General features: G+C 37.8%; 1 protein-coding gene across 5 annotated transcripts in view; it reads left to right on the forward strand.

Annotated features, from left to right (window-relative positions):
• Window positions 1-15,583, forward strand: part of LOC124555080 (acidic mammalian chitinase-like) — a 183,108-nt gene that overhangs the window by 123,923 nt on the left and 43,602 nt on the right. For 4 of the 5 annotated variants that reach the window (XR_006968516.1, XM_047128870.1, XM_047128871.1 and 1 more), the window contains one exon: window positions 1,831-2,046. The exons of the other annotated variant lie outside the window; for it this stretch is intronic. Coding sequence is in view for 3 of the 4 variants with exons in the window: in XM_047128870.1 (XP_046984826.1) it covers window positions 1,831-2,046 (216 nt within the window). In the remaining variant the exon portion in view is untranslated. The remainder of the gene's footprint in view (window positions 1-1,830; window positions 2,047-15,583) is intronic. 5 annotated transcript variants of the gene reach the window in all.

Below are 15,583 nucleotides of genomic sequence, written 5' to 3' on the forward strand. Positions count from 1 at the left end.
CTTTGTGTATGCCTTTAAAGTCAGAAAAATAAGTTGCTCCTCCCAGCAGTTGTTTGCGTTCCATTTTAATCGCACACTTTAGAACCCTCTTCTCATCACTTACATTCAATTTTACTTCTTTTCAGTAGGTGCAGTTGTGAGGTTACATACCTGCAAACCCTTATTTGCACTCACTGTTTCATTAAAGAATGTTTGTTGAATTGTTGTAAAACTGGTGTTATGGGAAATTTACAATTATGTACACCACACAACTTTTAATTATTATGGCTTTCCTACATTTATTGTCACTAAAGGCAGTAGGATTACCAGTTCCAAATCTCACAGAAAATTTGTTTACACAGGTTGACACGTTCACCTTGCTACTCATCCATGTGGTAGTGAATATACACAGTACAGGCACAGTTGAATTTCAAGACAACAAACATCTTACAATAGTGGATTAAATTTATGTAGGTGATGGGTACACTATGTCTTTTAGCCAATAACACAAATAAATGAGTGTCCATGTTGACACAATACGTAACTGGATTCCAAATTATTCATACATTTGCTGAAAGGAACATTTCACAAAAGGTAATACCGATTGCTGGCTGGATTTTATATATTAAATAAGTCACATGGATATATTGAGCATGCAAATATTGGCAACAGATGTGCTTGTTAGTGGGATCTTAAGTGAACTTGTTGCATAGATGTTGCCATAGTGCTCGCTAGCTGGGTATTATTAAGGAAACTTCCTACATTATGTTGCCGCTATTGTTTTTGAGCCCAAACTAAAGATTTTGGGTTGTAGTTTGCCTTATAAAGACTGACATATGGACATTTTAGTATTTCAGAAACTACAATGGTGTGAAAAACAGCGACATCAATTTTTTTAAATTTAGATGAGCTGTATGTTACAATTTGTAATTTAGGTAACGAAATATATGGAGGATTAGTAAAATGGAAAACATTATTGGACCAGTTTGTTTACCTACATTGAGAATAACCCATTTACAAGTTTCCAGAAAAACTAAATTCGCTATTTGAATCTGCATTTTGAAAGCTATAGCATGAATAATAAATCTTCATGAAAGACAACATGGTCAATCGCTTGAAAGGCACATAATTTATATGTACTACACAACAACTAGATTAAAGTTGAAAAATGAGAAGGGAAATAATTAATTGTTAACAGGGGTGAAATAATAGGATGTAGAATGCTTCCATCTTGATGCATTATAAGGATCTACCTGTCTCTCTCTCTCATTTTGTTTTTGTTTGAAAACTGGTTTTGCAAGCCATTTCCCATAGTCTTGTTCCAGACAGTTCCCAAAGAAAACTCAGGCCCATTATTTAATTTTGTTACCTACCCACAAACTCAGCTGGTAATTGTCCTTTTCTGTGTACCTGTTTGCTACTCAGTGCCTTTAGTTTTGTGATGTATCCTCGTAGAGAAATTTGTGTTCCATTCAGGAATTTCCCTTGCTATTGTCATTATAGTAGTCAAGTTTTATAGTTACAACTTTTGTCTACACTAATTCTGTAATTGTAATTAAGACCTACTCGTGAATTTATGCTTTATGCATGTGTAACAGATTTAATTACATGTGTCATATGCTACTTTGCTTAGGCTCACCATATTCTTATCATCAATATTTATTATGTGAAAATATAATGAATATATGATGTAAAATAATAATAATAATAATAATAATAATCATTCAGCAGTTAATGATAACAGTTTGATGTTGTAAATAGTTACATAATTCAGTCTTTAAAATTCTCAGGTCATCTAATACATGCCTATGAAACTATTGTATTTATACTTGTTATTGGCTTTTATTCTAGATACATTGATTACGTAAATCTCATGGCATATGACTACCACTTTTATACTGAGTATACCCCATTGACTGGGCCTAATGCTCCATTATATAGCCTTCCAAGTGACAAAGGTTACATGTCCACACTCAACACAAATTGGTCTTCACTTTACTGGCATGATAGAGGCATGCCTAAGAACAAGATCGTCATTGGAATACCAACTTATGGCCATTCCTTCTGGTTTGTATCACGTAATTTGTAGAATGTAGAAAGCCTAAATATAAAATACGGGATATACAATCTGTGAAAGTTCTCTCTCTCTCTCTCTCTCTCTCTCTCTCTCTGTGTGTGTGTGTGTGTGTGTGTGTGTGTGTGTGTGAAAGCAACAATTAATTCTCAATAATGCTTAATGTTGTTGTCGGCCTAATACCAGTTTCTGTTGTTAGTAATTAGACTAGTCTTTATTATCTTTTTTTTTATAAATTGTTGTTTCCTTTTTTGTTTTTCCATTTATGTTATTTTGTTTGTGTAATGCAGTTAGCCTAGAGTACAATTATGTGAGTCTGCACATGACATAGAGTTTCAAATAATGGTGGTTATAATTAAAGTGCAACTGCTCACAGAGGTCCAGTGTCAGCTGTAATTATTATAAGGCATTGAAACTTGGTAGATATTCTAATATTTTAATGTAGGACTGAGTTATACTAGAAAAAAATTAGATCCTATTTTGGCTGCCAAGGGCAGTCTAGTTTTGTGAATGTAAGAAATATATAAATGTTTCAATATGTAATAGAATAGGAACAGGATTTGGGCAGGAAAGGTCAAACAACTGCGTAAGGCATAAAGTTGATTTTATTTTAAACTACCACTTTCACAATTTGTTCAAAATGAGCACCGGAGATGTCAACGAGATGCTGCATCCATAAACAACAGTTGCTCACAGCAGTTCTGGTGGAATCTGTGCAACATGTCCTGTATACTGACCTTCTGATGAGATAGAGACAGAATGTATTAATGGTAAATGTGTTCTTTTAAGTGTCCCCAGAGCCAAGAGTCACATGGATTCAGATTCGGTGATCTTGCAGGCCATGCATCTGGAAAACCTCTAGAGATAACACATTTGTGGAAGATTGTATTAAACAGATATTTCACTGGGGAGCAACATTAGGTGTTGCCCCATCTTCCATGAAAGTACTCGTTTTCACACAGTAGCACTCTTCCAAAGTAGGAAGGAGGTTTTGATAACATGTGAATGTCATGGTACACCTGACAGACCCCCTGGGTGTATTCTCTTCTGAGAAGAATGGACCGAGAATACACATGTTTGTGAGTTCACACCACACAGTCACATACAGCAAGTGCAATGTCTCTTCATGCACAACACATGGTTTAGCAGTACCCCAAATTTGGCAGTTTTATGTATTCACTGCACTCTGTAGTCTAACATGTGCCTCATCATTCCATAGAATACTGCCCGGCCACATGTCATCGACTTTGATCCATGCCAGAAACCAAAGAGCAAATTCAGAATGTTGCTGTAGATCATGAAGTTTCAGTTGCTGCACTATGTGGATCCTGTATGAGTGCCACTGTAAAATAGAGCACAAAACTTTCTGTACTGTTCACTTTAGGATGGACAATTCTTGTGACACTGCATGAGCACTGGCACCACCTGGGCCTTGTACTGCCTGGTCAGTTACAGCAACAGCAACCTCATCAATAACTTCCACCAGGATAGGACACTTCCTCTTCAAGGTGCCACACCCAGCTCACCCGTGTTTTCAAGTTTTATTATAATCTTCTTTAAATGATTCAGTGACATTGGGCCTCCCCACAGACCTTTCAGTCAGCAATACTCAGTGCCAGATTTGCATCTCATGGAAAAAATTGGATCTTTTTTCCCAGTGCAAGTCAGTTCCACATTAATGCATTAGCATATCTACCAAGTTTTGCTGTCATATGATAATTACTTAGCAAGTCAGTTCCACATTAATGCATTAGCATATCTACCAAGTTTTGCTGTCATATGATAATTACTTAGCATATCTACCAAATTTCACAGACTTAAGATAATTACAGTCCACACTGGACCTGTGTGCAAAGGCTGCACTTTAATTATAACCACTCAGTACAATACTGGAAAGTCCCAGATGAAATACAGACAATGAAATAAATGAAGAAAACCATTCATCATATGAATGCGATGGAGGAATAAAGAAGGGATGAGGAGAAGGGAGAGATGAAGGGAGGGAGAGTGAGAGGTGGGGTGGGAGAGGCAGGAAGGGAACAAAATGGGTATTTGGGACCAGTGAGACATGGATAAGCACATGTGGTACATGAAATAGTAGGTGTGGGTTAAAGGGGAGCAAGACTGTGGGATATTGGTGTAGATTAATAGATAGAACAATCAAACTAAAGCAAAGTGAAGGAGTTGTTGGGGGAGGGTGGGGGGGACGGGGGGGAGTTGCCTAGGACAGACGTGAGGGTGGATGTAAGTGTGGTACTGAAGCTAGTGGAAATTAAAGCCAAGGGCATTATTGCAGGATCAGAGCGTGTAGTGTAGAAAAAATTCTCATCTTTGTTTTTCAGAGAATCTCGTATTAGGGGATGGAGGGTGGTGTTACAGATGGAACTAAATTATCTCACATTGCAGCTACCACATCAAATATTTTAGTCTGCCATGGTTGATTTTGAGTGTGGTGAGCTCTGGTTTCTTGTCCTAGGCACGGCTGGCATAAGAACTGCCCACCTGGCAGCTAGTGTGTCAGTCATTCAATATGAGAGGATAATTACGTGTGCACCTTGTCTATGAGAAAAGGTTCTGCAGTGACTGAAGGTGTTTTTCTCATTGTCAATGCTTAACAGTGAGGGTGGTGAGATAGGCACCTGCCAAGAGTACAGCCACATGGCATGCACAAGAGCTGACCATAAAAAATAACAAAGAAAAAGAACTAACTAGGAGGGGTACATGAGTTCTCCTAACCCCCACCCCATGTTTCTATCTTCTACCTACAGTAAATAGCCTTTCTCATGGCCCACGACATTAAACACACAATTTTGTCACAGTATAATTTCCTCAAATCAGCATAATAAAGGAACAGTTACTACCAAACAGACACAGCTGCCGACTACATTGTTCACTTGTCTTCAATAATGGAGCTTTTGCTGCTACTGTGGTATGGTATTGTACAATAGGAAAAGGTTGGCAAATGTGAAAAATAAAAAAATGGTAGTAAATATGCTATTTGACTGAAGAAAGAGGGGTGACTTAGTGACTGTGAAGGTCAAAGTGATCCAATGTCATGAAATTTTGTAAATGCCACAACAGTCATTGAGTACAAATACTTGTTTATTCAGTCACCAGTTTCAATTATTTTGATCATCTTCAGCTTGCAAGCAACAACATTACAGGCATGTGTGGTTACTATTATATCATGATTTTACTCTGTGCAACAATGCCACTTAGCTGCTGTATGTTTTAAATGCTTTCCCTGTTAACTTCATGAAGACGGATCAATCTGAAGATGATCAAAATGATCAAAACTGGTAATTCAACAAATAAATATTTGTGATCAGTGACTGTTGTGGCATTTACAAAATCTCATAACTGTAAGTTTCTGATTTTTACTAATTTCTGCTAACTGAGGGCTGGAGCAAGATGCGATGGCAGTGGAAGCAAGCAAAAAATATGGATTGGATATGTAATTTATTTGCCCCTTGATTCAGTTCGTCTGCGAAGAAAAAACTTTTGTGTGTGTGGGGAGGGGGAAGTCACAACTTTGGCATTTCTGCAAAGTGTGAAGGATAACCTTGGTATAGCTCAGGCAAAAAATGTGTGTGTTTCAGCTCATAGTTTAGCACTCTCATTTTCAAAATATTATGACTCAATTTTCATTTCACAAACACATAAAGACACACCTAAAGCAATGAGCAAAGAAGACATGCTATTTATTAAACAGCTATTAACATATTTCATTTATTTCTTAAATGACTCCATGTTGATTGCAACTGTTAATTTTTAGTTTCTTTCTGCAAAATGAACAGTTGCAGCAGTATGGAGTCATTAAAAATATTCTTAGCACTGATGGACCCAGGCTTGTAGAAAATCATCACCCCATGAAAATATTCCATTTAATCTTACAGAGAAATGTCATGTTCAAAGCAGGCCTTCTACTTGGGAAAAAGGAAATTTTTTTACATCACTCATTTCTGTTCTACTACAGTATCGATTTTTAGAGTGAAACTACTTGTCATCAAACAGTCGGGTCCAGTCATATCTTCATCAGCAAGGACTCTCAAAAACTTTGATTTTGTTAATTTCAGTATCAAAAACACACATTCACATAAGTAAGTGGTTACAAACATACCACAGACTTGAGCAGCTATTTTAAACAACTGCTGGAACTCTTCACGAGGAAAATTCTTGTAGAAGATTTCTCAATTTTCTGCCGTATGAAATGTCTGCATCAGCATATGATTGCGCTGAAAGTAAGTGCATTCCAACTCGCTGTTTCTTCAATTTTTTTCAGATTTTTTCATTTACAATTAATCTAATGTTTGGAAACTGTACACAAGAGCTTTTTGATGGTTGGTTTACACACAACAGTAACTTTATTTTGAAACCAAAAATGGTGTCTAATACTTCTGTAATTAGTTTACGTTTGCTTCACAAAGCTGTGCTCAAGACATTCAGGTCCTTGATCAGGTCAGTTAGGAAAGCTAGGACACCCATAGGGAGTCATAAAACACCTTTGCTGGTTTCATATCAATGAATAATGCTACATTTTTATGTAAGTTGAAAAAATAGTTATGTATCAGTAAAAAAAGGTAATATTTGCACCATGGGTTGAAGTGCGAGTAATCAGTTTTAAGAACCGTAATTCCTCCTCAGCTGTTTCCTTCCCAGTAGTTCTGTTTTGTTACCACCAACAAGACCAACAAAAGACAACATTAATCACACAAGTTCAAATGACTGTTGCTGCTCACATGTTGGCTTGAAACAAATGTGACTAGAGGGATATGGGAGGTGAGAGAGAAACTCACAGCTGACAGAATGGGGGAGAGCTGGAGGCAAGCAGTGGAGCCACAGTAAGTGCCTGAGCCTGCAATACTGCATACATCCAGGTCAATTGTGTCAGCCTTATTATAAACTCTCTGTATGTCTCAGCCATTACCACTGAGTGAAACAGATTACAGAAACCTAGTGTTACTTCCTTCCTTTCTCTTTTGGTGATACAAGCCATGGTATGCACTGAAATTAAACCTACAAACAAAGTATACGAGGTGGCCATACATAAACAATTGACATCCATCTCCTAATATGGCCATAGTATTGGTACTTTTTCACCTGTGTGAACTGTGAAAGCCGGCCGGGGTGTCCGAGCAGTTCTAGGCGCTACAGTCTGGAACCGCGCGACTACTACGGTCGCAGGTTCGAATCCTGCCTTGGGCATGGATGTGTGTGTTGTCCTTAGGTTTGTTAGGTTTAAGTAGTTCTAAGTTATAGGGGACTGATGACCTCAGAAGTTAAGTCCCATAGTCCTCAGAGCCATTTGAACCATTTTTGAACTGTGAAACTTGAAAAATAAACATTGGAAAATGAAATAGTCACTGCCATGATATTAGAAACTAAGTCTAATATAAAAAAGGTATTTGACACTTTAAGTTCTGAACTTGGTACCAGGTGATGAAGTGTGGTATGGTATTTATTGTAGTAAAGCAAAGATACAAAACTGTACAACACTTTGTGAAAATATTTGTGTCAAGTGACATTTTCTCTTACTGAATACACACTGTTTTTGTACACAAATCAACATGCAGTTAGTTGCACTTTGAATGACACTGACTCAGTAGTAACATCACACAGGAACAAAAAATTTCTAATGAAAAAACTGCCCAATACACTCAAACAGTACAATATATTCAAGCATGGCAATCTAAAAACCAATATTATCTATTTCAGTATGATAATTAAATGACAGTAACCATAGAACTCTGCTATGACATGATGTGTGAAAACTTTCCTAGCCATGTATGTGCAATGTGACTAGAAAGCATAGTTCAGATTTTCTTATGAATTAGTACCAAATATAATCCTCTTTAATACCATAACTCCAAAAATATGATCTTTCCAAACAGACTGCTCCCTCTAATAATTAAGTCTAGTTTCAACTACTGTTGCTTTGCTGTTTGCAATTCTGATGTGCAGGGAATGAAAGTAGCGACAGCACTTGAAATGAAAAATATGTAGGGCATTAAACAGCACATACATTCCTTAAATATTTCACTGGCACATAGCATTTTCTATGCGTTGTGGTCCCAAATACTCTTGGCATCAAATATAACAAGGCAATAGGAAAGTAATTGCTTTTTCAAGGTGCTTGCTTGCATGAAGCAACTACACAGCTTTGTCAACAGGGCCAAATAGGGTTAGACAGTTGTTAACAAAAATATATACACCACCACAGATTAGCAACAATTTGCAATAATTTATTAAAGGAAGTATTACACTGCTTAACTTTAATATGAAGTTGGTGCATGCTGTAGCTTGGAGTTCATTTGCATGGAGCTGTTTTTAACTCTGGTCTAGTCCTGAAGCCACTGAATGATAACTATTATCAGTTGTAAAATGTCCAGTTTGGCTTCTCTTGGTGGTGAATGTTGTCACTATTTGAGTTAAGTATGACAAAAGCATAAAGTAGTCCTTGCCATGTGGTGGCGTCTGTGGGTGTTAGACGTAACACACAGCATTCCTGCCCTGGTGAGGGAGGGGAAGCTGATGAAGCTCACTTCATTAGCTGCATGCTTTCTGGTGCTGCCGATGTGTGAATTATGGTAGGAGCACTCCATCAATTAGCAAAGGTGGGAGCACTTCCTTGCAGTAGGTGGAGATGCCCAAGATGGCTGACTGCATTGGGGTCATGTAAGCCTGTAAAAGAAAACAGCCTATGAGTTCTTTTTGTAATTGCATGTGCATAGTGTGGCTTCTCTTGGTTCCTGCATGGTACAGCCACATTAATGTGACTACCACCTGTGTTCAACGTCAATTTAAAATAATCACTCATGGACAGCAGGTGACAGAACTAACAGTTGCGTGATTCAGAAAACAGTGCAGTCCTTGTCTTATGGCAGAAACAAAGTAATCTATCTAACATTTAAAAAGGTGTGAGCATTGGTCTTTGGCCCAAGGGTGGAAGCATTTCCAGTGGCTAAGTATGTAAACTGTTTGTGTGCCGCCATGGTTTAAGTATGCCTTGCATGGCAAAATGGCACTATCCAAAACCAATACCGAGGTAACTGTGGTGCATCATGTGCTGTAGATAATAGGGGTGGATGATGGCTGTGGAGATGTGTACAGACAAATGGGCAAATAGACATGCAACTGTTGATCAGCTGACAGCTCAGATGAACCAAGGGACTACCAACAGTGTCGTCTCAACAACCATTCAGCAAACATTGCTGCGTATAGGCCTCTGCAGCAGGTGCTTTGTCCTTGCACCCATAATGACTACTGTTCATTGGCAACAAATGACAGAATTTGTATGCCAGTACAGCAAATGGATGTCCACTGAATAGGAATCAGGTGGCCTTCTCAGATTAATTATGTTTTATGCTCCATCAGACTGAAAGCAAATACCCTTTAACAATTGTTGGAAGGGTCCAGGCTGGAGGAGGGAGCATTTCTGGGTATCTTGACATTCTGGAGGGCACACTGGATCAACACAAATATGCATCTATCCTTGGGGACCATGTCCACCCCTACAAGCAGTTTTTTTTCCTCAGCACAATGGCATCTACCAGCAGGACAATGTAACATCTTACACGGCTCACAGTACACATGCGTGGTTCAAAGAGCACCAGGATAAGTTTAGCATACTACCTTGGCCACCAAACTCTCTTGAATTAAACCCTCTTGAGAATCTGTGGGAACACCTTGATTGGGCTATTTGCACCATGGATACTCAGCAAAGAAATCTAGTAAAGCTGATCAAGGCTCCACATCACTGATAGTACCTTCCAGAACCTCATTGACTCTTGCTGCATGTTTTGCAGTGGTCTGAACTTTAAAGGGTGGTTATTCGTGCTTTTAGCAGGTGGTTCCATTAATATGACTGGACAGTATATGTTGCGTTGTGATACCATTATTAGTTTGGACTTGTTCTCTAGGTTTCTGAGCGATTGTATCACTTTGGCTGATAGTCACGGTTTCTTTCCTTGTTTGTACATGGTAATGAGTACTTGATCTTTGGTCTTGATTGTAGTATCTGCTTGGTCTGTGGATGCACATAAGGCTTTAGTATTTGCATCTTAGAATCCAATACGGTCTGCCATGTAATTTTTCTGCTGGTAATTTTTAATCATATGGAGGGCCTCAATACTGTGAAAGAAAAATTAACCATGCATTGTCCTTATCATATGAGATTTGAATGTTCTTATCAACATTTCAGCAAATCAGTTTGCTTTAGGGTAAAATGATGCAGCTAAGAAATGTGATATGCCACTTCATTCACAGAAAAGATTGAATACTTATGATGAAAATTGAATGCCATTGTCTGTGACTACTGAATTCAGCAACCCTTTGATTGAGAAAATTCTTGATGAAACTTGGAATGCTTTCATAGAAGCTATAGATGACATTTGTATCACATATGCAAATTCAGGAAATACATTTGTGACAACCAGCCAGTCACATCCTAAAAATGGTCCAGTCTAGTCTATGTCTAGATGTGACCAGAGTTCTGATGCCTGTGACCACAGAAAGTATTTCTGTGGGAGAGCTGACTGGTGTATCTGGCATAAGTGGCATTTAGGCAGCATCACTTGTATATCTTTATCAATGTTTTTCCAATAGTAATGCTCTCTGGCAATGTGTTTGGTATGTATGATGCCACAGTGCCATTGATGTAGCATTTGAAGCGCTTTCTATTTCGGTACTCCTGGAATCACTACTCATGTTGTTCCTGATTCTACCTAAATGGCATCTTCGTAGATAGTGAGAGGATGTCTCATGTGCCAGTAATATTTATTTTCAGGTTGACTGACTAACTTTTAATCTAAAGGCCACTCCAATTGACTGTATTGTTTCATTTTGGATAAACTGGTTCTGTTGGTTTTGCTGTCAAGTTGACATTTAATGGAATATCTTCAAAAGCGTCTTGACTTATGATATCTGAAGTGAAATATCCATCAGCAGAAGGAAAGAAATTTTTATACTCCATGATTGCACAATAGCAAGACTGCATTGATATGAACCTGAAAATTATTTCATAGCCATAGTTTCACAAAAGCAGTGCCCTTCATCATAAGTGTTAAGTTATTCTGGAAGGAACAGTGTTTTCAGTTCAAATATAGTTGCCAGTGGCTTTTGATCTGTAAGTAGAAATGATCTTCAGCTGTAAATGTAGTCACGCAACTTTCTGACAGAAACAGCTTTCTTTTCAATTTGACTGTAATTTCTCTGAGCAGTTGTCAGTGTTTTGGATGTGAATACAATCACCCTTTCTGAACTACATTGTCTGTGTGAAAAGACTGCACTGATTCCATATTCAGAAGCATATGTTGCAATAGTTAACATTTTAGTTCGATCTTATGTGATCAGACATTCGGTGTCCAGACTTTGTTTTAATTTGTCAAATGGCATTCATTGTTCCACATTCATTTTGTTCCTTTCTGAAACAGTCTGTAAGCTGTTCACTTATGGATGCTACATATGGAATGAATTTTCTGTAGTAACTGATTTGTTCTAGAACATCACATAACTGCTTGAGAGCCTCGGAAGCCAGAAGGTTCTTAATTACTTCAGTGTGTTGCAGTTTTGGCCTAATGCCTTGTTATGACAAAATGTGTCCTAAGTATTTGACTGCACTTTTCCTTGTTACATTTCAATTTGGCTACTTGTAAACTCTTAAATACACATCCCAAATTACATAATAGCTCTTCAGGAGTTGTCCTCTAGGCAATGATACATTGATGTCATCCAGGTATTTATAGTGTTAGATGCTTCCCAAATTAATTATTCTAAATACCATTGGAACAGACATACTGCACTGACAATCTCAAATGGCAATCTTTTGTATTGATAAAGTCCAAACAGAGTATTTTTGAACAAGAATTCCATTCTTTACTCATCCAGAGGTGATCCCCATTTTTTGTATGCTTGCAGATTGATTAGAGAAATGGAAGAGCCCTTTTCAGTTTGAAACTTCAGTCATACTTTATTTATTCTGAGTGTCACAGGTAAAGCCTTATCTTCAGCTAAGAAGGCAGCATGCACTTTACTTTTTTTGCCGTGAAATATTACGTTCATCTTGAGCATTGTTTTTATTACGAATCACTTTTGTGTGCTTTAGTGCTTTATTTTGTTGTATAATTTGCTTTGTGTTGCAGACTTCAGATTTCTGATCTTTCTTTTTGCAGTATGATGTATGTGCATTGTGCAGTTCTCAAGAAACAGTCTTCATGCTTGTTGTTAATATTACAGTGTGCTCATGATTTTAATTTCACTTGGGGGAATCTGTTTGCAAATGGCTGTTGCCCGTGTGTGCGCTCTGTGACTGTTTCACATGGCTGCGCTCATGGCCTTATTGTGCAGGCTGTCGTTGACTCATTGTGTCCTCAAACTGGTGTGCATCAGCTGAGATGAGTATCTGTTGTTGCATCCAGGTTAAAAACAAACGTTCTTGCAATGAAGATTTAGTCAAACTAAGGAGGTCTTTCTTTAACTTGTTACTAGGTGAGTGCAGAATGAGCACGTCACAAATGAGAGAATCAGCATAACACTATCCACTCTTTGTAACCGTGATTTCATGTTCTAAAAAGCTTGGAAAATTTATGCCTGGCTGCTGCTACGTGCACTTGAGCTTCAGAATGAGATTCCAGCTTACCTTTAATTTTGAGAATGTTTCTACTCACTTATAGTGGAGGTACTGAGTCACAGATAGGCACAACGAAAAGACTGTCAAACAAGTTAGCTTTCAGCCAAACTGGCCTTAATCAGAATTAAACAAAACACACACACACACACACACACACACACACACACACACACACACACACACACACACTCTTACACTTACACTTACATGACCACAGTCTCTGGTTGTCTAATTCAGATAGGCCTTCATGGCCAAAAGCAAATTTGTGTGACAGTCTTTTTGTTGTACCTGTCTGTGACTCATCATCTCTGCCATATGATGAGTAGCAACATCCTTTTCATAATATTGTCATTCATTATTCTGTCCTGGATTTTCCATTGTTTTGTCCTTAACTTCTGTATATGAAAGCGTCTCCAGATATACTTCTGGACAAAGCTTTTGAATTAACTGAAAAATTTCCATGCCAGCTTTAGCAAGAAGAAAAGCTTTGCTCCCAACATCACATGATAATTTGTGCAACATGAAATATTGCTCCAATCTGTATACATAGTTAGGTCATAATTCCATCCTCTGGTCAAAAGCTGGAAATGGTGGTGGCAGCATCTAGAAATTTTGTTGAAGGTCTTTCTGCTGCTCTGCTTCCAATTTTGATAGCTGTGCCACCAAAAGTTCTAGTGTTGTAGAGAGTTGTTGTAGCAGCATCAGCCTAGGTTTCAATAAGTTTGATTGAGCCATTTATGAAAAATAAAATTCTCAACAGTATACAAAATGCCACATCTATTGTGTTGTGAGATAAGTTTCACTTTTCTTTTTAAGCCAAATTTTTCTCTGTCCTCATCACCAGGTTTTTATGTGTTCCTTTGTTGCCCATTATCAGGTTTTTATTCCTGCTTTCCCTCATTGCCTGCTATTTATGTTGTGCTCACCAAATACACTTGGTAACAAACATATTAAGGTAGCAGGAAGAGAAACCCTTACCACTGAAAGCAGTTGCTTTTATGAGGCTGCTTGCTTGGATGCAGCAACTCTACAGCCTCATCACAGGGTCAAATAGGGTTAGGCAACAGCTAAATGATGATATATTGCACCACAGATTAGCAGCAATTTACAATAATTTATTAAAAGAAATACTACACTGGTTAACTTTAATATGAAGCTGGTGCACAACAGTTTAAAGCTCACTTGCACTGAACTGTCTTTAACTCCAATCTAGTCCTGAATCCAGTGAACAATAACTACAATCACTTATAAAATGTCCAGCCTGACTCTTCTTGGCAGCAGTTATATACACAGTCCTGATACAATCTTGTGGTACTCTCAATATTCTGGATACTGTCACTGATACTTTCTTGACAGAAGCTGTGTGCCCACTTGTATCCGTATTGGCAGACTGATGCCCACATGGGAATCGTTTGTGTGAAATACAGTGGAAGAGGAGTGGGCATCTGTAAAAAGGGCAATCAGAGAAGATGGAAAGAAAAAACATAGGTTCAAAGATAGTATCTACAGAGAAACCATGTGGTAACAGAAGAAACACTTCAGTTGATTGATGAAAAAAAGGAAATACAAAAATGTTCAGGGAAATTCAATAATGCAGAAATACAAGTCACTGAGGAATGAAATAAATACAAAGTGTAGGGAAGCTAAGATGAAATTGCTGCATGAGGAATGTGAAGAAACTGAAAAAGAAATGACTTTTGGAAAGACTGACTTAGCGTATAGAAAAGTCAAAACAACCCTTGATGAAATTAAAAGCAGGGATGGTAACATTAAGAGTGCAATGGGAATTCCACTGTTAAATGCAAAGGAAAGGGTGGATAGGTAGAAATTGTACATTGAAGACCTCTATGAGGGGGAAGATTTGACTGGTGTGATAGAAGAAGAAACGGGAGTAGATTGAGAAGAGATGTGGACTCCAGTATTAGAATCAGAATTTAAAAGAGCTTTGGAAACTTAAGATCAAATAGAGCAGGAGGGATAGATAACAATCCATCAGAATTTATAAAATCATTGGGAGAAGTGGCAACAAAATGACTATTCACATTGGTATTTATAATCTATGAATCTGACTTTCAGAAAGATATCATCCACAACAAGAGATGAAAAGTGCAAGAATATCCACACAATCAGCTTAACAGCTCATGCGTCCAAGTTGCCAACAAGAATAATATACAGAAGAATGGAAAAGAAATTTGTGAATGTGTTAGATGACAATCAGCTAGGCATTATGAAATGTAAAGGCACAAGAGAGACAATTCTGATGTTGCAGTTGATAATGGAAGAAAGACTAAAGATAATCAAGACATGTTCATAGGCTTTGTTGACCTGGAAAAAGCATTTGACAATGTCAAATCACGCAAAATGTTCGAAATTCAGAGAGAGAAAAAGAGATGTAACTTACAGGGAGAGATTGGTAATATACAACATGTATAAGAGGCAAAAGGGAACAATAAGAGCAGAAGACTGAGAACGAAGTGCTCAGTTTAAGAAGCGTGTATGACAGGGATGTAGTCTTTCGCCCCTACTGTTCAGTTTATACATCAAAGAAGCAATGATGGTAATAAAAGAAAGGTTCAGGAGTGGAATTAAAATTCAATGCAAAAGGATATCAATGACATGACACACTGATGACATTGCTATCCTCAGTGAAAGTGAAAAATAATTACATGATCAGCTAAATGGAATAAACAGTCAAATGAGTATAGAATGCAGACTGAGTAAATCAAAGAAAGACAAAAATAATGAGAAGTCTTAATTTGAGAAAGAAATTTCTGAGAATGTATGTTTGGAGCCCAGCAATGAAACATGGACTGTGGGAAAACTGGGACAGAAGAGAATTGAAGCATTTGAGATGTGGTGCAACAGACAAAAGTTGAAAATTAGGTGGACGGATAAGGTAGGGA

This window comes from Schistocerca americana, chromosome X (assembly GCF_021461395.2).
Source record: "Schistocerca americana isolate TAMUIC-IGC-003095 chromosome X, iqSchAmer2.1, whole genome shotgun sequence".
Classification (NCBI taxonomy): domain Eukaryota; kingdom Metazoa; phylum Arthropoda; class Insecta; order Orthoptera; family Acrididae; genus Schistocerca; species Schistocerca americana.